The sequence below is a fragment of the Amblyomma mixtum genome, chromosome 3 (assembly GCF_055824585.1).
Source record: "Amblyomma mixtum isolate Tamu chromosome 3, ASM5582458v1, whole genome shotgun sequence".
NCBI classification, from domain to species: domain Eukaryota; kingdom Metazoa; phylum Arthropoda; class Arachnida; order Ixodida; family Ixodidae; genus Amblyomma; species Amblyomma mixtum.
In genome coordinates this window covers 124601209-124624531 of record NC_143014.1, presented here as the reverse complement: position 1 = coordinate 124624531, position 23323 = coordinate 124601209, and the positions used below count along the sequence as shown (strand labels likewise).

The 23323-nt window shown below is 47.7% G+C and overlaps 1 protein-coding gene and 1 pseudogene across 12 annotated transcripts in view; both read left to right on the top strand.

Moving 5' to 3' along the window:
- Positions 1 to 1403, top strand: part of LOC149351728 (uncharacterized) — a 28325-nt gene extending 26922 nt beyond the window's left edge. For 9 of the 12 annotated variants that reach the window (XR_016290639.1, XR_016290635.1, XR_016290637.1 and 6 more), the window contains one exon: positions 959 to 1149. Coding sequence is in view for 4 of the 12 variants with exons in the window: in XM_089581085.1 (XP_089437211.1) it covers positions 959 to 1043 (85 nt within the window). In the remaining 8 variants the exon portion in view is untranslated. Of the gene's footprint in view, positions 1 to 958; positions 1150 to 1200 lie in introns of those variants that run through there. The other 3 variants (XR_016290634.1, XM_089581084.1, XM_089581083.1) reach the window with 1 other exon arrangement.
- Positions 1404 to 4648: 3245 nt separating this feature from the next.
- LOC149351726 (uncharacterized) overlaps positions 4649 to 23323 on the top strand; it is an 83306-nt pseudogene continuing 64631 nt past the window's right edge.

Here is a 23323-nt window from a genome sequence, read left to right as displayed (position 1 = left end):
AATAATGGAAAGGTCCAGATTATTGTAGACAACCTGGGGTTCTTTAACAGGCACTGACATCGCACCGTACTATGCGGGCACCTATCACAGACTAAGTATGGATCCTTGTGGAATTCCTGTATAAAGAGAGTGCGGTGAAGGAAAATTTTATTAGCATAACATGACTAGCAAGGAGTTGAGAAATGTTATACCCAAAGCTGTAGTGTTTTAGTTTTGCTATGATAATAAAATGATAATGCCTTCTTTAAATAAAAAAATATCACTATTGCTATCATGTCATGTTATACTGCATTATTTATATGAGTAATGATACCACTGCAGTGGAAGTTGAATGATTCGGCCTAAATCCATGTTTTTATTCTCAGAGGATACCATATTTCTCAATAAACTTTTTTAATCTCTGCCCAAGAATTCTATTTAGAATGTTATTAATTATGCTAATAAGAGAAATTTGCCTGTAACTGTTGGAATTACTACGGTCACCATCCTTATATACTGGTGTAACCTTTGTTGTCATAAGAATTTTAAGATATTTAGAAGCAATAAAAGAATGATTAAAACAGTACATAATCACACCAAAAGTCTAAAAGATCACCTCAAATAACCATCTAGACCTGCTACTTTTTTCTTGGGCATTTCTTTAAAATATAGGTTCTATTTCTCCGAGTTCATTTTAAACACAGCAAAATATTAGGCATGCTCGGCATATTAGAATTTAAGTTCAGTAGCATCACAGCTAGATATGTTCTCTAGAAGCTGAGGAATTATTCAAAGTTTCAACTATTTCCGTCCACTGATTTAGAAAGTGCGTAATATAATTGTGGGTTCTCACAACTTTTCCACAATTTTCAGGAGTCTTCGAGTTTCCATTGACCCATTCTATCCAATCCCTGTGAAATTCCCTTTTTGAGCTTTCATCATTGTCACAAACTTGTTTCGTGTGGTCTTAAACTTGTAGTGTGCCAACTGTGACGGGTTCTGCTACCACCGTGCACCAACACCACGCTACGCCTGCGGACGAAGAAGTTGCCCCACTCTCTTGATGCTGGCTACGCCTCAATATGCTGCAAGATCCTACACAGTGGCTCGGTCTCTCCAAGGGTACATAATAAACGCACCTCTACAACTGACAGAAATAAAACTCTTCTTTTTCACGCTTCCATTTATTATGCCAGTAATCTTTACCTCTTAAACCTGCAGGTATGGATTGGTTCATTCCGAGGCGAGGCGGTCTATTACGAGAGCAATCCCTGATTCTACAACTGGTATTTACTCTTGTATTCAAGGACATAGTGCTGGGGGTTACTATAGGTAGTCGGAACATTTTGCCTCCTTGGCAGGAACTTTTGAAGCGACAGAAGTGGAAGCATATTGCATTCAAATAAAATTTTGGAACGTCCTGTGCCTTGAAGTACTTCACTTTTTTGTTGTTGTTTTTTATTGTGTGTACAGGGTGCTTCTCCTAACTTTGCTTCGCTTTAAAAGACAACAGTGCACTCTGCAAGGACCCGACTAGAGTACTGTTGTCGGCAGTCATCTTGACCAAGTCCACATACATTTAAATGCGACTGATTAGCTGCAGCTGAATAACAAAAAGGTTGTAATCTTTGTGTTTTTTCTTTTTTTCTCATTTTATTTATTTTGCGTCTTGTTCCGCCAAATTTCGATTTCTGCTGACTACCAGTTGTTGCTCTTTTCTTGCTTCTTTTTTTGCCCTGTTACACATGTTAGATGTTCCTTCTATATATTCAAGTTCTAATTTTTACCACTCCCTATGTAATACCCTCGTAAAGAGGGCCTTTAAGGGTATCTTGAAATAAAGAAAAAATAAAACAAAAATAAATTAACAAATCAACCTGTTGTTAGCTCTGGAGGAAAATTTTCAGTTTAGAAGTTCTAGAGTCTGTTAAATAATGTGCAGGCGCGCAGGAAACTCGATTAAAGCGCACCGCCGCTGATGACGTGTTGCAATGGCTACGACGCCAAATTCGAACTGCCTGCTCTAAAATACTCCGACATGCACTTTCTTCCGTTTCGGTGCTCTCAAAAATAACGACCACGCAGTTAGCGATGACTGCCCTTTTCCTTTCGCCAGAACACTACAGTAGCGTAGGCAGCTGGAACTTCAAATAGGGCATCCTAGGCAAGAGAAGCCGGCAACGACGTGGCATTTACATCAAGATTGCTTGCGCGCCTCACGCGCTCAGTTTCGGTTTCGTTCTTAAAAAAGCGCTGGACTTCCTTTGCGCCGCAGAGCTTTATGGAATTTTTTTCTTCGGTGCAAAAACTGAGATGCAGGAAGGAAAACTGAGGAGAGGCCCTCGCTACGGTGGCTAGATGAGTAGGCAGAGTAGGTGTGCCAAACGGTATGGGATAAAGCGTAGTTCCGCGCGCCTCCGCTTCGTGATAACAAATCTAGCGCTGCTGCTTTCCACCCGGCGCTCGGGTACGGATCGTCTGCGATGCTGCTACTCGCCGCGGTTGCATTTGGCTTTTCGCTCACCTCAATTATGGCTTACAACGTAACTTTCTGTTTCTGTGTTAACTATCGCTGAAGAAGATATTCACTATTTGGCAATGAAATGTTAAAAGTAAGAGACAACCGCTACTTTATCTTCGTCTGTTTCCGTCAGCGCTCTAGCGCAGTGCAGTTCGCAACAGAACTAGTGCTTTATCGTAAAAATAAAAAAAGAACCTTACAGTAGGGTCCCTACTTACAGTCAGCTTAAAACTGGTGAGTAAGAGGCTTAAATTTCCATTGCTTTGGTGCTATGGTGTCCCAAATTGTTTAGAAAATGCGAGTTGTTCGTCATGTGGCTAAGTACAGTATTGCGAGACTTTACAAAATTTTCTCGCCTCAACCGCTGGCTCTTTAACGCAGAAACTGCGCACAGAATTTGGATATTCTATTGAATATTGAAGAATTTGAATCAGCCGCGCATGATGCAAACACGTAATCGTCTCTCTCAAAATCGACGAACCAAAAGCCAAATCTGGTTTTTCTCCAAAGGGCGTTTGTGACGCCATCTGTTGTGTGTCTAGAAAAGCGTCTCAACGCAAAGAGCGCTGAGGTCAGCATTACAAGCTGCGCAGGTCATTTGATGGCGCTACGGTCGCCCTTTGCGGCAACCCGCCTCTGGCGCGCGTTTCAGTTCGTCGATCTCGGCGCAGACGACTACGGAGTTCCATCGTTGCGGCTATATCAAGTAAGTACCGTTGTAAAACTTGCTACGAGTCAAAAGTTAGCATAATGCGCAAGCTCTGTTTTGAGGCGACAAAACTTTTTGAAGTCTTCACGATGAAGATATGCGCAATACTGTATGTACTGGACGTCGCCTTCAATGTGACTTCGAGCAGCAGTTCACCGAACGTACGGGACAACACATTTGTCATTGAAGGCAACGCTTTTAGTCTACCAAAATCATTTTCTACGTGGCATGATATGCAGCACAGACGCTATGGGGAATGCGAGCGTTTTTTGGGACCGGCGCTACCGTTCTAGTTGTGGCCGCGGCCACATGCCAGCCTGCGCGAAAATGGGAAGCCTGCTATTCTCACCTGCTGCTTCAAATGGACACCTTCGCGACTGCTTGCACGTTCGCTCGCTCGGCTAGTGTGACAAAGCATATATAGGCGAGTTTGCCTGGCCACTTAGCTATTTCCCGCGGCGAGGGGTTTCACAAGGAAATGAAATTAGGGGAGAGGGGGAGTGTTGAAGGTAGAGGAGAAGCGGCAGTCATTTTTATTTTTATTTGTGTCGTTGATGTGTCGCGTAACACTCGTGAGAAAGTGCAAAAAAAAATTCGTTGCGAAATAAGCGGGTGGCTTAATTCAGGAAGGCAAGGGCGGGGATGGAGGATGGAGTGTAGGGAAATCACTGCCCGTGGCTCAAATGTGCCATATGAGATGGGATGTGAGCAGCATATCAGACCAGCTAACAAATCGTGTCAGCAAGCTTAAGTCTATCGCAGGCCTTCATTTCATTCATAGCTAAGGCCCCCCTCCTTGAAAAAGAAAAGTAAAAACAGCGCGTGTTTAAAGTGTGAGGGAACGTAGCGCTGAGACGTGCGCTTAACTGATAAACAAGTGCTGATAAACGCTCCAATGTTCATGAGTTACTTTATTTCGTTCCTTTACTCATTCGCTTCAGTATCGAATTTAAATATAAGCTAATATTCTATCGATCATTTCCAATTTGCTAGATCCCTGTTCATCGTGTAAATGCACTAAGCATGTATTTCGTTGAAATACGTGGATTACGGTTACGTGATGCTGTTGTCATTTTCAGAAGGAAACTGTAGAAAAAACTGCCATAATATGACGGTTGAACTTTTACACAGGGCAGAGCCTTATAGAACACAGCAGTCAGGGGAAAACATGCTGTACCTACGGCCGAGCTGAACAACTCCGATAGTCCAAACTCTGCATCCCTGGCACTATAATATGCGCACCTCTCTCTCTCTCTTTTTTCCTTGTGCAGTTTACTCTCAGCATATATCGCATATATCGGAGTAATATCGATATTAATCGGCTTCACACATGCATAGCAAAGGCCGGAGGAAGCTGCCGCGAACCGAGATTTCACCGGCGGCGCCACCGCTGCATCATGACAAAAGGGCGCGCGCTTCCACACCCGAGCTACAGAGGCTAGAAGGTTTTCCTAGTGTCGTGAACGGCCGCCGTTTCAAGGGGCCCCTGTGAAACCGGTTTGGATGCACAGCGTAGGTGGCGCTGCAGCTGCCAGGCGTGCGGCTTTTGGCGCGCTATGCAAGCCGCGCCGTTCGCCCAGCCAGTTGGCAAGTGCGCGCGGGCGATTTGGGCGTGATTTGTTTGTGCGACTCTCGATGCCTCGTAGTGTTGAGAAAAAGTGGCGTCTGTGCAGCACGTGTGATAATGCCGACAAAAAAAGGTCGCACGTGTTTCGTGCCGCTCTGCAAAGGTGGCTACAAGTCGTCGAAAGAAAAAGTATCGTTGTTCCGCGCCCCGTCCGACCCTCATCGGTTGCAAGAATGGGCTCGAAATATAAAGCGAGATGACAAGGCTCTCGACAAGTACTTGTTGACTGCAAACCTAAGCCAAGACAGGATGGAGAATGTATTTGGGATTGTGCGCCAGTGCTTGTTGCGATGATCATCCAACTGTGGGGCAGTTTTTGATAATTATCAACAACCTTTCTTTCTACAGCCTCGCAAAGCCTCCAAAAGGAGCAAACGTACCTGCAGAAGTCGTGACTGCCCTCTTGCAACCATCTGATGTTCCAAAAGAAAAAAATGAACGAATAACTGAACTTGTCGATAATTTACTGGATGGCGGAAACTTGGCTTCTGCTGCAGAGCTGTTCGAGGAGCACAGCAGCCTGAGCGATCATCAGGGCTGTGTAGACAAAAAAAGTGACAGCAGACTAATTTTTTATGTAGCTGGGTATGTTGTAAGAAATATCCTTAAAAGATTTCCTTGCCCCGAATGTGCAACTTGTTTCAGCAATTCGCATTTGCAAGCCGAGTCAAACAACAATGCCTCACTTACTCGAAATTTTGACCATGGAGGCTTAGTTTATCCATCAAGGCCAATTGAACAGCTCATAGCTAAGCTTGAGGACGCATTTACGGTGTTTTTCAGCCGCAATGAGCTACACGAAGATAGCTGTTGTTGTTGTTGTGACTGAGAGAAGTATGAAAAGGAAATTGCACTGGCCTGCTACTGGCTCGAGCCAAGCCACCACCGCTGCCACGTGCAGATAGAGGAGAGTTAAAAGGTCAGAGGAAAGAGAAAAAGGAAAGAAAAGACGCGCGTCGCAGCAACAACTGCGTCCGCCGGAGCGGACGCTGCTCAAAAAACAGATAAGCGGCCGAAGCCGCTCTCGCCGAAGCGAGGACAGATACTATGGTCAGCTTTCTGCATTTTCTTCAGGGACGTGAGCTTCAAGGTGTGGGCTGCGCGGAGCATGGACGTCGAATTACGACAGAAGTGGTCAAGTTTTACGCCTTGACTAGGATGCATTTCCTTGTAAAGTCGGTAAACAAAGAGCGCGGCGCGCAGCGAGAAAAGAAAAAGTTGCTGAAAATGAGGCGCTGTCAGTAGCCTCGCACAGGGTACTTCGCACAAAAAAAGGCATTAGTACATTGTTGTCATGGAACCTTGTGTAATAAAGACGTTCCACCCTGCAATTTGTGCCGCTTCCTTTTCGCATTTCGGTATCATGTACAAAATGCGTTTTTACGCTTCTTTACGGCGCAGTAGGTGAGGCCCGACGTGAGGCTTGCATTTGCTCCTGCCGCGGCACACTGTCGGTGTTACAGCTAGTCCGTGTCGAATCTAAATGAGAAGAGAACCTATGCCAGTGTTTGCACCGTCTTTAACACTTTAAGGCATTGTCAAAGCAGTGATAGCAACCCACACACGATCAACCGACTGAACCAGCGAGCACTCCCCATAGGGGCTTCATGCGCCCGCCCGCACGCCAGCGGGCGGCAGCGCCATCTGCCTTGAGCATAGCAAGTTATTTCAGCTGCGCCGGCCCGGTCGCGACACTAGGAAAACCTTCTAGCCTCTGTACCCGAGCTGCACCCCAAAAAACATGCTGGAAGTCACGCGCTTTCGCAAGGAATATTGGGAGTTTTTGGCCGGCGGCGCAGCCGTTAGTAACGATGGGCGCACCGGTGTAGTCTGCTGTGCTGCAATGCCTACTGCGCACGCGCAAGCGCACCGAGACGGTGGCCAGGTAGGGCGGAGCAGGGGGGGGGGGGGGGCTAGGAAAACTGTGACCCAACCGCCTCTCCTGAGTTCTTTACTTCCTCCATGAAAACTGATGAGGCATCGTCTTGCCCTGGCTTCAAACTCCACATACTGTAGTAATTAGTAAAAGTTTAGTTAATTTCTTCCCTAATTAGGATTGTTTTTATTGTTCGCTTTATTGCAGATGATCATCGGCTGCAATTTTATTGCAGCTGATGATGAATTCTCGATCGTGTGAATGCCACTTTACTCACGGTTGGATGCAGACCTCTCGATAAATGCAGAGTCTAAATTTAGTAGTTCAAGGATTAACTATTTAATGCTAGTTAACTTGCCTGCTGTATATAGGTGAACGCCACTGCTGACTGCGCTTTCCTGAAGAAATCGGTCTTCTAACTCGAAACTGCCATTTTTAAAAACGTCTTTCGTAGTGAAGCAGTCTGCATAATCCTCACGAGTGTATAACAGCGATTGCCCAGACGAAGACTGCCTTTTATTGACACTTTAGCCGGCGGATATACCTTTCCGCCTTCGCTCACTCTGTTTAAGTAGTGCTTCAAAGAGCACCTTTGTCGTCCTCTTCGAGCGTGAACTGCTGCACAGATGACGACGAGAGTAATGACTCAGACTCCATGTACGTTTTGGAAAGGGACCCGTCTTTGAATATGGATATTAGCATCCAGAAGAGAGGACAGTGGGAAAATCTAATGATTGTCTGAGTCTGTTCTTCGAAATAACGAAAAAGAATGTGCGAACTTTACCAGAACACAGAGCCCAGAAAACGTCGCATTGCCAAGTAAATGGTAGAAAGCGAATGCACAAAAACGGTGAGATATATTTCCGTTGTCACAAGTGCACTCTGCTCATTCAGCCTTAGCAAGAACAGCTGTTTGTACGATTTTCATTTCGAATACAGGCCTTCGAGATGGTCATCCACACAGCTCAGGATATAGTTGCGGAAAATGAGCCACGTGACCGCTTTTAATTCGCGAGATACTCGTTTTCAAGATTTCAGCGGCGTTAACAAAGTCTTCGACCTAGGTCATCTTTGTGGTTACACTAACTATCAAAAACCCGCAGTTGTGATTCTTGTTTGATTCTCTCTGAGTCAGGTCATTCAACGTACGGATCACGGACGAGCAATAAAAGTTGTACACGGCTGGCTGCAGTGACATTTACAACATCGATGGCGCTTTCGTCGCATTTTCCCCCAGCCTTACACGTTGCGCTGTCACTGGTGCGACACCGATGGCAGTATCGCCCAACAGTCCCCAGCGAGGCTCCGCAAGTAAACCAGCTACGTTGCGAGAACTTGGGGCTAACACAAGTAGAGCTCGTCGTCTCGGTGTTGTCAGGAAAGAATGAAATGCGAACAGCACTGCGAGCCGTTCCTCCCGAGTTTGCGGTGGAACATCGATTAGCAATGAGAAACTAAACTCGTATTGTACGTGGCAGCAATAACGTTGGAATATGCGGCCACCCCTCTTCTCCACTTGAAGGGAAACTGTCAGCAGCGAAGATTCTAGGTTTTCGTCGATATGTGAATTATCCGCACTCAAATATCCGGCTCGACAATTTGGCTGCAAAGCCGCCGGTGGCCTGAGCCGTGAGGGTTCTCAAGTTATTTTCTTTTTCGAATACATGTATTTTTGCTTAAAATGTATAGAAGAGGCTTTTGCTGCGATAGCAGTACCAGTTTCACTTGGCAAAAATGGCCGCGTCGTCCCTGTGAAGCTTCTGCTGGTGAAGCCTCCGCCCTCCAGAAGTGTCACCAACCCACCCATCTCCACCCACTAGAAGCCTACGAAGGAGAACGAAAAAGCGACGACGCAGTGGAGAAAGCCAGCTGCCCTCCAGAAACACCCCCCCCCCCCCCCCCCTTCTCACCCCCGTAGTTAGGAGGCGGCCCACCCACACATGGCAACCTTCGACCCACCACCGCGCACGACTTCGACCCTCTAGAAGCGCCGCCCTCCTCCGTCCTAGTTCCCCCTTCAGGAGAGTTCGGTCATAGAGTAAAATCTCCAATCTAATATTCGGTGGCAAAATCTAACTGGGCTGCTTTCTTGCAACAGGTTTCGTGTTGTCAATGTTTCTTTTAATGGCAAAATACGGCACGCTTACTTCACTGAAAATGTAGCTACGCCTTGTGCCCAGAGGCGTACGCAATGGCGTATGCAATGAGTAATTACTCCCTTATTAGGCGTACGATGCAGCACAACTTCAGTTGTACTGCACCGTAGTTCAAGTTTAGTTAAATTAGCTTAGAGATTCGGATGAGGATTTATCAATGGCAATAATTTTTTTCGGAAAACCTTCGAGGGACCAAAAAACTTTTTCCTGAAGCTCCGAAGCTTTGAGGGGCATTAGTTATGCATCAGCGAACGAATTCTTTAAAAAGCAGAGAGAGAGGGGAAAAGATAGGCGTTAGGCGCCTTTGTGCACCAGGGGGTTATATTTGTACTATATTATATCATATATTATATATTATATATTATTATTATATATTATAGTATATTTCTACTCGCGGCGACAACTGACGGCACTTGTCAAACAGCTAAAGCGAATACATTGAACGTTTTGTGCGCATTTATTTCAGTTCTGTCTCTTCCTGATCGCCTTCGTGGCATTTCTTCTTCCTTTGCATCGCTCGCGAGTTACATCACATCGCTCGCGCCCACCTGGGCGCCTTTGAATCAACGCGCCAGCCTCGGCGACCACTGTGGATCAGCGGTTGCAACTCTGTCTCCACCGCTCCTGCGTCGTGACCTCCACAGCTAGGCAAGGAGCCCGAAGCCACAGACCGGCAGTCCATCGCTTCGCTCCTGAACGCCAGGTTTCCTACGCTGGCCGAGATGGAGGCCAAGCGCAGGCCTCCAAATGAAAGCAGCGATTCCAGTGTGTCACCCGAAGAGGTAAGCCCAGTTTTCATACAGCAATCATCGGCAATCTTATTATGGACGCGACAGTCCCTGTTGGTAGCCCGCTGCATGTTTAGTTGCGGGAGACGAGGACCGGAAAAAGTCGAGACTGTCCCTCCGGGTCTGCCTCTTGTGTGCTGTCGCTCAGCAACAAGCTAAGATTGATGTTTCAACGTCGACCGGACTGGGTTTTACTTTGGTGAAAGGGTTCAACTCAGAACTGAACCTAGTCGGGTGGACGCTCCATTTTTCTGTCCATATACGCGCACGCTCGGCCTAATTACCAAATCACCGTAAGACGTTGCGGCGTGGACAGAAAAAGACAAAGGCGAAAGCCTGTATATATCCGACAAGCGTAGACTCGTCGGTATCGACACTATCAGTGAGCAATATATAATATCACACCGATGTTCCATACCATCTGTGAGTGGTAGTCAGTCACTAAAAAAACTGGTTGCTGTCGTTCACAGACTATGCATGGATTTTGCTGCAGTCAAGCGTCGCTGAATTCCATGTTCAGTTGTACTTCTACCGCACTTGAGGTAATCGATGGGACCGAACATCTATTTTGGTAAGGCAACAGCTGCAGCAGCATAGCGTGAGTGGCCGCGAGAGAACGCGACCTTTAAGCGCACTGAGCGACTGACCCGCCGTCTTGTCCCTGCTGTAGAGCCACACCTCGGGCCAGAGCCTGCGGCTGGACATACCGCTGACATGGGAGAACACCACCCATGTGTGCCGGCCATGCAAGGTCAGTTTCCAGCTTCCTAGGAAATTCATCGCCCACCGACTATACAAGCATGGTTTTCGCGGCACCCCCCGTCGCACCAAAGTGGAATGTCCCATCTGCCGCCGCAAGTGCAAGAACCAGAACATGATGGCCCTCCACCTGGACATGCACATGGGGGAGCGGCAGTGCTTCATGTGCGGCGCACAGTTCGCCAGCTCCCGCTCTGCCTTAATCCACAAACGCATCCACCGCAACGGTAGCCGCTTCCAGTGCAGTTTCTGCGGGAAGGTGTTCGATCATGAGAGCGGCCTGGACGAACACTTGCGCTTGGATCACGCCCCACAGCATTAGCCGAAGCGTCCGCGTGCTCCGGCCAGCCTGCAGCCCGCACAGCCAGGGAGAGCAGACACCACAATGTGTCACAGGTCGCATCTGAAGCTCTCTGAGTTCTCGCCTGTGGCTTGGAGTCAAATGGGCGCGTTAAAGTAAACAAGTTATCCCTTTTGAAAGCCCAGGTTTTCGCATGGTTTTTGTAGCTCTTTACCAACCCGTGTATCCACCCGACCGAATCAGCAGACCAAAGGTTGCTAACAACGGGCGAGCGGCATTTCTCAATCTGTGCTAAGAACACGAAAAGGTCACTGTAGTTGATTTCTGCCCTTTTTGAGAGAAGTGGTCAAAATTCAGCCAGGAGCCCTCCACTACGTCGTCTGCTATACTCCATGTGCAACTTCTGGATGCTAGACCCACTACCATCACTGAGCAATATTGACCTTTTATATAGCCCAATATAGGACAGCGATGGCGTAGGGGTAGAGCATCCCCCTCGCGTGCTAGAGGACCGGGGTTTCAATCCCGGTTAAAAAAAAAAACTCAGCGTGTCGATGGAATTGCCTAACCAGGCCTGGGGTGCTGCCTGATCTCGGTGACCAGACGAGAACGCACTCCCTCACCAGAACAGGACTTGGTCTCCCTGGTGTAGTACTTGGCCGCAACCTTCTACGAACAAACCTATTAACCCTAGGCCCTCAGTCCCCAGCGGCTGCGGAGCAACTGACCAAGGCGGCGGTCAGACCTGTGACGCAGCGGAGGGTGCTAAGAATCACTGGCTCCAGACAGGCCACCATTGGAAACTGAATTTGACAACGTTTAACGCTAGAACCTTATCCAGTGAGGCTAGCTTAGCAGTGGTGTAGGAGGAATTAGCGGGTATTAAATGGGATGTCATAGGGCTTAGTGAGGTTAGGAGGACAGGTGAGGCTTATACAGTACTAAAGGGCGGGCACGCACTGTGCTATCGTGGATTAGCAGACAGACGAGAACTAGGTGTGCGATTCCTCATCAATCAAGATATAGCTGGCAACATAGCGGATATTTATAGTATTAACGAAAGGATGGCAGCTAATATAATTAAGCTTAATAAGAGGTACAGGCTGAAGGTGGTGCAGGCCTACGTGCCCACATCAAGCCATGATGACCAGAGAGTTGCAGGCTTCTATGAAGACGTGGAATCGGCAATGACCAGAGTAAAATCACACTACACTGTACTGATGGGCGACTTCAATGAGTAGGTAGACAAGAAGCATGCTCGGGACCAGGCGGTAGGCGACTATGCCATAGGTTCCAGGAATAGCAGGGGAGAGTTATTAGTAGAGTTCGAAGATAGAAATAATTTACGGATCATGAGTACCTTCTTCCGCAAAAGAGCAAACGGGAGGTGGACGTGGAAGGGCCCCAGTGGTGAGGCTAAAAACGTAACAGACTTCATACTGTGCGCTCATTCTGGCATTGTAGAGGATGTGGAGGTCGCCGGAAAGGTCCGTTGTAGCGACGTCAGAATGGTAAGGTCTCTTATTAGCTTATATTTCAAGAGGGAACGCAAGAAACTAGTAAAGCGGAAGGCCTTTAACGAGTTAGCGGTAAGAGGGGAAGTAGAGGAATTCAGGATTTCGTTGAAGAACAGATTTTCTGCTTTAGCTGAAGAAGACTGTAATATTGAAACAATGAATGGTAATCTCACAGCTTTCATTGCGGAGTGCGCCGTAGAAGTATGCGGTAGGATGGTTCGACAGGATGCCGCCAAATTATCTCCGGAGTCTAAAGATCTGATTAAGAGACGCCAAAGCATGAGGACGTCTAACTCCACAGAGTGAATAGAACTAGCAGAGTTATCAAAGTTAATAAATAAGCGCAAGGTAGCCGACACAAGGAAGCTGAACATGGAGAATATCGAGCACGCTCTAAAGAACGAAGGTAGACTAAAAGCAGTGAAGAGAAAACCAGGCATAGGTAAAAACCAGATGAATGCCTTAAGAGACAGAGGGCAATGTCATTAGCAATATGGATAAGATAGTTAAAGTAGCCGGAGAGTTCGGCACAAATCTATACAGAAGCGAATGTAATCAGAAGACTTGCCACATAGCGCTAAACAGGCACGGGCACAGGGAGACACACAGGACGGGGCTATGTGGCAAATGAACCGCCACCAACTCGCCCAAGCTTCCACTCTGGTAATCAGAACGTTAATGAGAGAGGCAGTAGTGCACAGCAATGGGATTTCCCGCCAGTGACGGAGGAGGAAGCAAAGAAAGCCTTGGGAGCAATGCAAAGGAGGAAAGCAGCTGGTGAGGATCAGGTAACCGGAAATTTGTCGAAGGACGGGGGTGAGATTGTGCTAGAAAAACTAGCCACCCTGTATACGCAATGCCTTGTCACCTCGAGCGTACGAGAAGCTTGGAAGAGCGCTAAAATTATCTTCATTCATAAGAAAGGAGACGTCAAGGACTTGAAGAATTACAGACCGATCAGCTTACTGTCAAGGTATTTACTAAAGTAAATACTGGCAAATGCAGGGCAGCTGGCAAAGGCAGGGTTAATTGGACAGACATGGGAAAGGCCTTTGCCCTGCAGTGGAAGTAGTTAGGCTGATGATGATGAAGATGAAAGCGCGCAGTTCTTCCTTTCGAGACCAGGTGGCGCCACAGGAGCGCTCGGAACATGGCGCCATTACGGGCCTTGTAAGCCACCGGCGTGTACGCCTCGACGCAACAGTGAAAATATCGCGGGTGGGTGCCGAATGTGTTCTTTCTACGAAGATGTGGAAAGGGAGAGGAAATACATGCTGTATTTTGGATTGCAAGAATTGTGACAAAGAGTTAAAAGTACGGGATGCGATCATTTGCGAGCTTCACGGAACCGAACTGCACAATGACGCACTGCCCCTGTTCGCGCTCGTTCGCCATGCACCCCTTCCGAACGGGCGAACACAACAAGAGCGTTCGCCAGCGCTCGACAGCCATTATAGAAAGAATGGTTTCGATGTTGGAAAATCTGCGAGGGTTAGTTTATTAGCCCACCCGATAGATAAGCAGGAGATGTGCTTACGCATTTGTCGACACTAGCCTCCGATATCTGAAAAGCTCCTTTTATTTCCGTTCCCTATTCTTCGGTCACACAAGCTGAGATGATAGTTATTTTAAAGCAAGGTTTGCATTTGTGGCTTCCGCAAGAGTGGGTAAGGTGTCCAAATTCGTGATTTTGTTCAGATTATTGCTATGCTGTTTCAACGTTGTGTTATGGCATATTCTGACTGGCTTAACCGGTGTAGGATGATTCCAATGGCGGATGACACCAAGCGAATCATTTTTGTTGCTGTTGGCTTTTTCACGCATTAGGCTTTCTTAAGGTCACTGCCTCAATCTGCTTGGCAGTGTGCTGCTTACAAAGCATATAGGTGTTATCGCATAGATGCGTTTCGTATTACGTTTTGCAGCACTAATGCATGCGGAAAGTAAAGGTAACATTGTTTCGTGCATTTCTGCCTCAAGCTAGCTGCTACTCATTCATATCGGCAAAGTGCTGTTTCAGTAGTTCGTGTTGAAGCTATGAGCGTTGCTGTGGATGAAAAATCGCATTATGAGCTCGGCCCGCACCAGAAAAGACACATCACCGTCTTCCTTGGCGAAGGAGAAAGACAATAAAAATCCATGAGGCCCGCGGCAGTTTAACAAACATTCGACACTTACTATGACGAAGCGCTGGCCATCCAAAATAAATCTGCCAGAGAAGTTGCTCCTTTCACTTTGGGAGGTCGTCTCCTTTGGGAATTGTGTTCGCCCTTTTGGGGGCAAAATAATTGGCGGGGGCTTAGCTTTGGTTAAGCCTGGTAGGTTGCGAAAGCAAAAGCGCAGCGCCTCCAACTAAAGGAACGCAGTGCGCCGCGTCTACACGTCACGCGTGGCTACCGGCCGCCGCTGCGCGACGACGCAAAGCGTCTTCGGTAAATTGTTTATATTTTGTTTTTGATGATGTTGCGACTGAGAGCAAGAAAACATAATCTGCAGCTGGTATGACGTCACGGCGGCAGTAGCGCCACAGGTGCGCGGCGCGGCGTAACTGCAGCCGGGCTATCTGAAGGAGCGAGTTGGTCAAACCGAGTTGGCTAAAGGTCAAACGTAACTGCGGCCGAGTCACGCGAAGGCTTGAAAGAGGGAGTAGTACTGCTTTCGCAATAAAAAAATTCCCTGTGTGTATTTGCAATCGACAACAGAGGGCATCCATAATCCCGTGTCCTCGACGGACGAAATACACTTGAAGCGAGTCACAATCGCGGTAGTCGCCTTGAACTAACAATTAAGAAGAAACAAGGCATCCACATCAAGTTACGATAAATATTAGACGCTGCTCACCGTCATAAATGCTACAAAGGCATCTATTTTCACAATATTTACAGCATGTTTACAGCAGGCGAGAGCTACACTGCATGCCGCCATCTTCCCACGAACTACGTTGCCAGGTTCCAATTCCGTTCATTGTCCAAATTTAGCATGTGTCTAAACAACCGGCAGAACACGAACCGTTGGATCATGGCGGCGTTCATGCGTTACCTACTAGCTTCTATGGCCCCAGTGCGCAACTTTCCCTATAGACCAGAATCCAGAGCCGCTCCTGGGCGCGGCCATTTTCCGCCGACTGGTGCGCCGCGGTGCGGGCGTTTCTTTGGGGACTGCGGGGCTGCGGCAGCTCCGCGGCAGCGCCTGCATATAGCCGCGCTTCGGGCGCTAAAGAAACATTGCCGAGCATACTTCCGCAGCGTGGCTGTGTTGCAGGAAGTATTAACGTTATCAAAGGGAGTACATTGATGCGTTTTAATGACATTTAGTTTGACATTCACGTGAATTGTGCTGACGCTTAGAACGCGCTCCTGCTTATATCGCTACCGTCTTGGTGGTCCACTGCAAAAAAAAAAAACAACTTTTTGTTCAATATCAAGTATTAGGTCTGCGGCTAGCATGCAGATCCAATTCCCATGCACTCTTAATGCTTCGGCCATAAAGTTTCTTTTTATTTATTGTCCTTCGGCCATAAAGTACGACCCACAAACAGGGTTTTGTCGCATGCGTGGTGCGCCAGTTTATCAACAAATTACCGCTTTGAGCTTAACTGAGTCGCAGCGCCAACAAAAAACAAAATTTGTCATGGTTTATGCAACCCGGTGCATAAAAACATACTTTTGCTCAAATTATCAAAGCTTGAATAGATATTAGCAGCGAATCCAGCTTTCACGAATTGTGAGGTCCCAAGTCGCGTTCATTTTATTCGGTAGCTCTCGCCGCGTGTGACAGCGTTGCGTAGGCGTTTGGCTAAGTGTGCATGAATGTATTAAAATCGCGCATTTTCCTATGATTAAGGTAGATAGCAAAAGCAGACAGACACTACGGTAAACCCTTTACCCCCCCCCTTAATCCCTATGAGATGCGTGCGGAAAGAGCAACTGAAATCGGTAGCGGTCGTGCTTACAATCCTGTGCATGAAATGTGTTTAATGGGAACTAGAGCAAGCTCAGCGCAAGGAGGTGATCGAAAACACGCGCTTCGTCGGGACAAACTTCAGTCTGCAGCTCGCCTGTCCAGTTATTACACCACTGATTCAAATCAATAAACCCACATTCCTGCGCCTAAAACTATCATAGATGATAGCGCACGTAAAAGACGGCAACAAACGACACGCCAGCGCAGAAATCTGCTTAGAAGTGCCGGTTTCCAGTCCGTACGCTACCTGGCCGACTACTCCGCGGGAAAAATCCGTGCTGTTTGCAATACTATTCCAGAATTTCCCTGAGCAGCGCCGCTGCACCAGCGGCTCGGTGGAGCAGCGTCGCCGCTGCGGTGCCAGCGTTTAGAATCCTCAGCCAGCCAGCAGAATATCATCATTGAAAAACGTAGCGCGAAAAACGAGACACAGAAAAGGTGAAGACAGGACACGAGCGCTAATCATCAATATCAATGTCATCAAGGTGGGCACAAACAACGAGACCGACGCGCACTGCCTCGCCGCACTTACTCACATCCAAATGAACGGAAAAAAACCCGGAGGTGTCACGTTAACGACTATCTGCGCGCAAGATAACTGCAGTACTGTCTGGAAGAGGGAAAATGTGAGTAGTGACGCACAGCACACACCCTCATACGTTATGATGGAGCACTACAACGGCAGAAGCGAACACGTAAACATGCATTCTACGCGCGGCGCCGGCGCGACCCGCAGTCCATCGGTCCGCGCGCGCCGATAGATGGCGACTGGTGTCGAGAGTAGGGGCGCGCCAGCAGCCTGCGTGTGAGGGTAAAAGAATCTGGTCTATAGTGCCAGTATTTTCACTATTGTCGTCCGCCTACCGACTCCCCGCGGGGGCAGGAAGCGTTTGGGCCGGCCGAGCAAAAGCTCCCTAACCCCCCGGGAAGGTTGGCGCCTCCGCACTGGACCCGCCTCGACGCCCAAAGGTCCACGTTTAAGTGACGTGTGTCCAACTCGCCGTTCGAGAGAGGTGGAATTCTCCATCGTATGAAGCCCACTTTAATTACGGTGGGATGCCGACCTCTCGATGCATGAAAAGCCTAACTGTAGCACTTAAACGCTTAACCATTTAATGCTTGTTAACTAGCGTGCTGTATTTTGATGCACGCCACCTCTGACTTTGTTATGCCGAAGAAAGCTGCCTTCTAACTCGAAAAGCTCATTTTTAAAAATGTCTGTCGTAGATGAAGAACCCTGTATAATCCTCATAAGTATAACAGCAATTGCCCGGACGGAGACTGCCTTTCGTTCAAACTTCGGTTGGCGGATATGCTCTTCCACTTTCACTCACTCTGTTCAAGTTAGTTCTTGAAAAAGAAAGTTTGTCGTTCTCTTCGAGCGTGAACTGCTGAAGATGACGACGACAGTAATGACCCAGGCTTCATGTAAGGTTTGGGAACGAACCAGTCTTTGAATATGGATATGAGCACGAGAAAGGACACACAGTGAGAAAATCCAATGATTGTCTGAGTCTATTCTCGAAATAGCGAAAAAGAATGCGCAAAGCTGACAAGAACACAGAGCCAAGAAAACGCCACATTGCGAAATAAGTGGCAGAAAGCGACTCCACAGGAATGGTAAGTTCCATTTCTTTTGGTCACAAATGCTATCTTGAAGGCGAAATTCATGCAATCTAGCAATTCATGCAATTCATGCTGAATTTCTTGAAGGCGAAATTCTGGAGGCCCGTGTGCTGTGCGATGTCAGTGCATGTTAAAGAACCCCAGGTGGTCGAAATTTCCGGAGCCCTTCACTACGGCGTCTCTCATAGCCTCAGTCGCTTTGGGACGTTAAACCCCAATAAACCAACCAAACGAACCAACAAATGCTATCTGCCCATTAAACCTTAGCAAGAACAGCTGTTTGTACGATTTTCATTTCGAATACAGGCCTTAGAGATGGTATTCGACTCAAATCAGGATATAGACGTGGAATATGAGACACATACCCTGCGTGAATTCGCGAGATGCTCATTTTAAAAATTTCAGCGGCGTTAGCAAATTCTTCGCCTTAGGTCATATTTGTGGTTACACTAACTAGCAAAAATCCTGCAGTTGTGATTCTTCTTTGATTCTTTCTCATTCAGGTCATTCAACGCTAAGCATTACGGACTATCAACAGAAGTTGTACATGGTTGTGTGAAGTGACGTCAGAGGTGCGATGCCGATGACAGTAGCGCCGAATAGTCCCCAGTGAGGCTCCGCTAGGAAACCAGCTGCGTTGCAAGAACTTGGGCTAACACAAATAGAGCTCGTCGTCTCGATATTGTCAGGAAAGAATGAAACACGAACAGCACTGTGGGCCGTTCCTCCCGAGTTTTCTATGCAAAATCGACTAACAATGAGAAATGAAACTCGTGTATTATACGTGTCAGCATTCACGAGGCATTACGCGCCGCGCTTCTTCTCTACTTGTAGAGAAGCGGTCAGAAGCGAAGATGCTAGGTTTGGTAAGTGTGCGAATTCTCTGCACTTGAAATTCTCGCTCGATAATATGCCTCCAAAGCCAGCACTCGTGTCAGCTCCTCCTGGAAGACGAGTGCGGGGGCTCAGCCGTTACAGTTCTGAAGTTTTTTTTTTTTTTCCATTGGATGAATTTCAGCTTAAAAGTCGTAGAACAACTTTTTACTGCGATAGAAGTACCAGTGGCACTTGGCGAAAATGCCGGAGTTGTCCGTGTGAAGACCTGCCAATGAAACCCTCGCCCTCCAGAAGTGTTACCAACCTGCCCCAATAGAAGCCCACACAGCAGAACGAAAAAGGAACGACGAACTCGAATTAAAAGAAGCAGTGGGAAAGCCTACTGCCCTCCAAAAGCACCACCCACCTTCCTTACCACGGAGTTGGGAGGCTGCCCACCCACACATGACCACCTTCGACCCACCACCGCGCACGACTTCCACCCTCCAGAAGCGCCGACCTACTCCGTCCTAGTTCACCCTTCAGGAGAATACTGCTGCTAGAGTAAAACCATTCGTTAGAGTAAAGTCACCAAAGTAATATTCGGTGGTGAATCCAACTGCGCACATTTCTCGCATCAGGTTTCGTGCTGCCAATTTTTCTTTTAATTTCAAAACACTGCACGCTCACTTCACTGAAAATGTAACTGTACGATGTGCCCAGAGGCCTACTGTGAAGCACAACCTTACTAACAGTAGTGATTGGGAGGAGCATTTTTCAGTGACAAGGATTTTTTGGTAACGGTCGGAAGGAGCAACAAATTTTATTTTCCGCAATTCTGAAGCTTTGAGAGTCATTAGTTATCTATTATCGAACGTATTCTTTTATATCAGTGAGAGAGAGAAAAAAAATATAGACAAACGACGTTTGGCGACTGAGTGCACCAAGGTGTCCTCATCACTCCTACGAAATTGAACAGTATTTCGGACAAACGGAACCATAAGTCCGCCAACGGCAGATTTTGCTAAAAAAAATCAGTCCTCTCATTAGAAGCAATGCCAGAGTGTCCAGGCACCTAGTGAAAGCATACCTCTATAATATGTGGTGGAAGAAAAGATGGAAGGGAACGGCTGATGGGAGTATCTCTCAATCTTTCGGGCGCTGTCAAGACGGAAGGGCTCTCCGAAATTATCATAACCTGTCAGATACCGCAGAGAATACTTATTAAGGCTAACTAAATGGCCAGAAACTCAGCGGCAGATTAGGGGTATTGTCAGGGGCCAGAAATTAATAACTCCAATCAAGAACCCTTAAGTAATCGCCAATGTCTTCCTTTTTATTTTGCTTGAAGGCGTCTCTCTAAGAACGGCAATATGGTTAGGAAAATTTTCTAGATACTACTTTATAAACCTACTTAACATATTGGCAGGCAGAATCTTAGCCTTCCTTGCGAGACGGTCTTCAAAAGACACTACCGTATCAGCCCACCGGTGAATAACTTGTACTAGATAATTTATTCATGCAGAATTTTTTTATTTTTTTTACACCAGGGGATTGATGAGCATAACCTAAGGGAGCTTTAACCTAGGCCAAATAATGCCAAAGAAAAGAGTTGGGTTCGTTGAAATGATGGGTCTAGCCAAACCAGGAACAGGCTCCAAAGACCTTAAAAGCATCCGCACAGTAAGAAGAAGAAACCGCGAATTCAGATGAGGTACCCGCGCAGTCCAGCAGTTCATTTAGTTCTGTCTCTCCCTCTTCACCTTCGTGGCATCTCTTCTTCCTTTGCATAGCTCGTGAGTTACGTCACATCGCTCTCGCGTAGCTGCGCGCCTCTCACTCAACGCGCCAGCCTCGGCGACCGTTGTGGCTGAGCGGTTGCACCTCTGTGTCCACCGTTCCTGCGTTGTGACTTCCACAGCTTCGCGAGCAGCCCGGAGCCAGGGACCCGCAGACCTCCGCGTGGCTCCTGACCGCCAGGCGCAAGTCTCCAGATGAAGGTGTCGCCTCCGGTGTGTCACCCAAAAAGGTAAGCCATGTTGCCATCCAACGACCATGGGCAATTTTATTATGGACCCGAAAGTCACTGTTTGTAACCCGCTGCATGTTTAGTTGCGGGAGACGAGGACCGGAAGCAGTCGAGACTGTCCCTTCGGGACTGCCTATTGTGTGCAGTCGTTCAGCAGCAAGCTATGGTTCATGTTGTTTGAACATCGACCAGACTGGGTTTCGCTTTCGTGAAAGGTTAGTTGAAAGGAGTACCGAAGCCAGTCAGGTGGACGCTCCATTTTTCTGCCCATTCACGAGAGCTGGGCCTAATTACCAGATCGCCATTATGCGTTGCGGCATGGACGGAAATGGACAAAGGCGAAAGCCTGTATACATCCGACTAGCATAGACTCGTCGGTATCGAATATATCACTGAGCAACGAGCCATCTGCCCTGAAAAAGCACCACCCACCTTCCCTCCGCTGTAGTTAGGAGGCTGCCCACCCACACATACCACCTTCGACCCACCACTGCGCACGACTTCCACCCTGCAGAAGCGCCGACCTGCTCCGTCCTATTTCACCCTTCAGGAGAATACTGCTGCCAGAGTAAAAATATTCGTTAGAGTAAAGTCACCAAAGTAATATTCGGTGGTAATCCAACTGCGCACATTTCTCACATCAGGTTTCGTGCTGTCAATTTTTCTTTTAATGGCAAAACACTGCACGCTTACTTCACTAAAAATGTAACTATACATTGTGCCCACTGCCGTACGGTGAAGCACAACCTTAGAGGACGGCCAAGTCGAGTGAAGGGCTCTCGAAGTAAATTTTGTGGAGAGCAGCGCATTGCCCGCATGAGAGGAAACAGTGATCTACGGAATAAATTTTGCAACATGACCAACAAAGATTGCTCACAGATAACCCCGATCGACGTGAATAAAGATTTAGCCACGGTATTCTGCAGCGCAAGAAGGTCATGGACGATTCACATTGCTTTGAACTGCACGTCCGCACACTCCGAGCAGCAAGGAGAGGCTCATGGTTGAAGTAGTGGAGACGCTGGAAACGCTGAAAGCATCCTATAGTCAAGTACTCAGTATTCGTGACGAACGGAACCTTAAGTCCACAAATCGCAGACTTTGCTAATAAATCAGCCCTCTCATTAGAAGCAATACCACTGTGCCCAGGGACCTAGCGAAAGCATACCTCTATAATATGTGGTGGAAGAAAAGATTGAAGGGAACGGCTGATGGGGTATCCCTCAATCTTTCTGGCGCTGTCAAGACGGAAGGGCTCTCTGAAATGATTACAACGTGTCAGATACCGCAGAGAATACTTATTAAGGCTAACTAAAAGACCAGAAACTCAGAGACAGAATAGGGGTATTGTCAGGGGCCAGAAATTAATAACTCCAATCAAGAACCCTTAAGTAATCGCCAATGGCTGTCTTTTCATTTTGCTAGAAGGCGTCTCTAAGAACGGCAATATCGGTAAGAAAATTCTCTAGATACTCCTTTATAAACCTATTTAACATATTCGCAGGCAGATTCTTAGCATTCCTTGGGAGCGGGTCGTCAAAAGAGACTACGGTATCAGCCCACCGGTGAATAACTTGTACTAAATATTTATTCATACAGAATTTTTTTACAGCAGGGGAATAATGAACATTACCTAAGGGAGCTTAAACCTAGGGCAAATAGTGCCTAAGAAAAGAGTTGGGTTCGTACTAATGATGGGTCTAGCCAGTCCAGGAACAGGCTCCAGAGGCCTTAGAAGCATCCGCACAGTGAGAAGCAGAAACCGCGAATTCAGATGAGGTACCCGCGTATCCAAGTCCAGCAGTTATCTTAGTTCCGTCTCTCCCTCTTCGCCTTCGTGGCATCTCTTCTTCCTTTGCATCGCTCGTGAGTTACGTCACATCGCTCGCGCGTAGCTGCGCGCCTCTGACTCAACGCGCCAGCCTCGGCGACCGTTGTGGCTTAGCGGTTGCACCTCTGTATCCATCGGTGCTACGTCGTGACTTCCACAGCTTCGCAAGCAGTCCGGAGACACGGACCCGCAGACCGCCGCGTCGCTCCTGACCACCAGGTTTCCTATGCTGGCCGAGATGGAAGCCAGGGGGAAGTCTCCAGATGAAGGTGTCGCCTCCAGTGTGTCACCCACAGAGGTAAGCCGTGTTGCCATCCAACGACCATCGGCAGTCTTATTATGGACCCGAAAGTCCCTGTTTGTAGCCCGCTGCATGTTTAGTTGCAGGGAGACGAGGACCGGAAGCAGTCGAGACTGTCCCTTCGGGAGTGCCTATTGTGTGCAGTCGCTCAGCAACAATCTATGGTTCATGTTGTTTGAACATCGACCGGACTGGGTTTCACTTTGATGAAAGGGTAGTTGAAACCAGTACCGAACCCAGTCAGGTGGACGCTTCATTTTTCTGCCCATTCACGAGAGCTCGGCCTAATTACCAGATCACCATTAAGCGTTGCGGCATGGACAGAAATGGACAAAGGCGAAAGCCTTTATATATCCGACTAGCGTAGACTCGTCGGTATCGAATATATCAGTGAGCAATGAGCCAGGCGCCCTCGAAAAGCACCACCCACCTTCCCTCCCCCGTAGTTAGGAGGCTGCCCACCCACACCTGACCTCCTTCGATCCACCACCGTGCACGACTTCCACCCTCCAGAAGCGCCCACC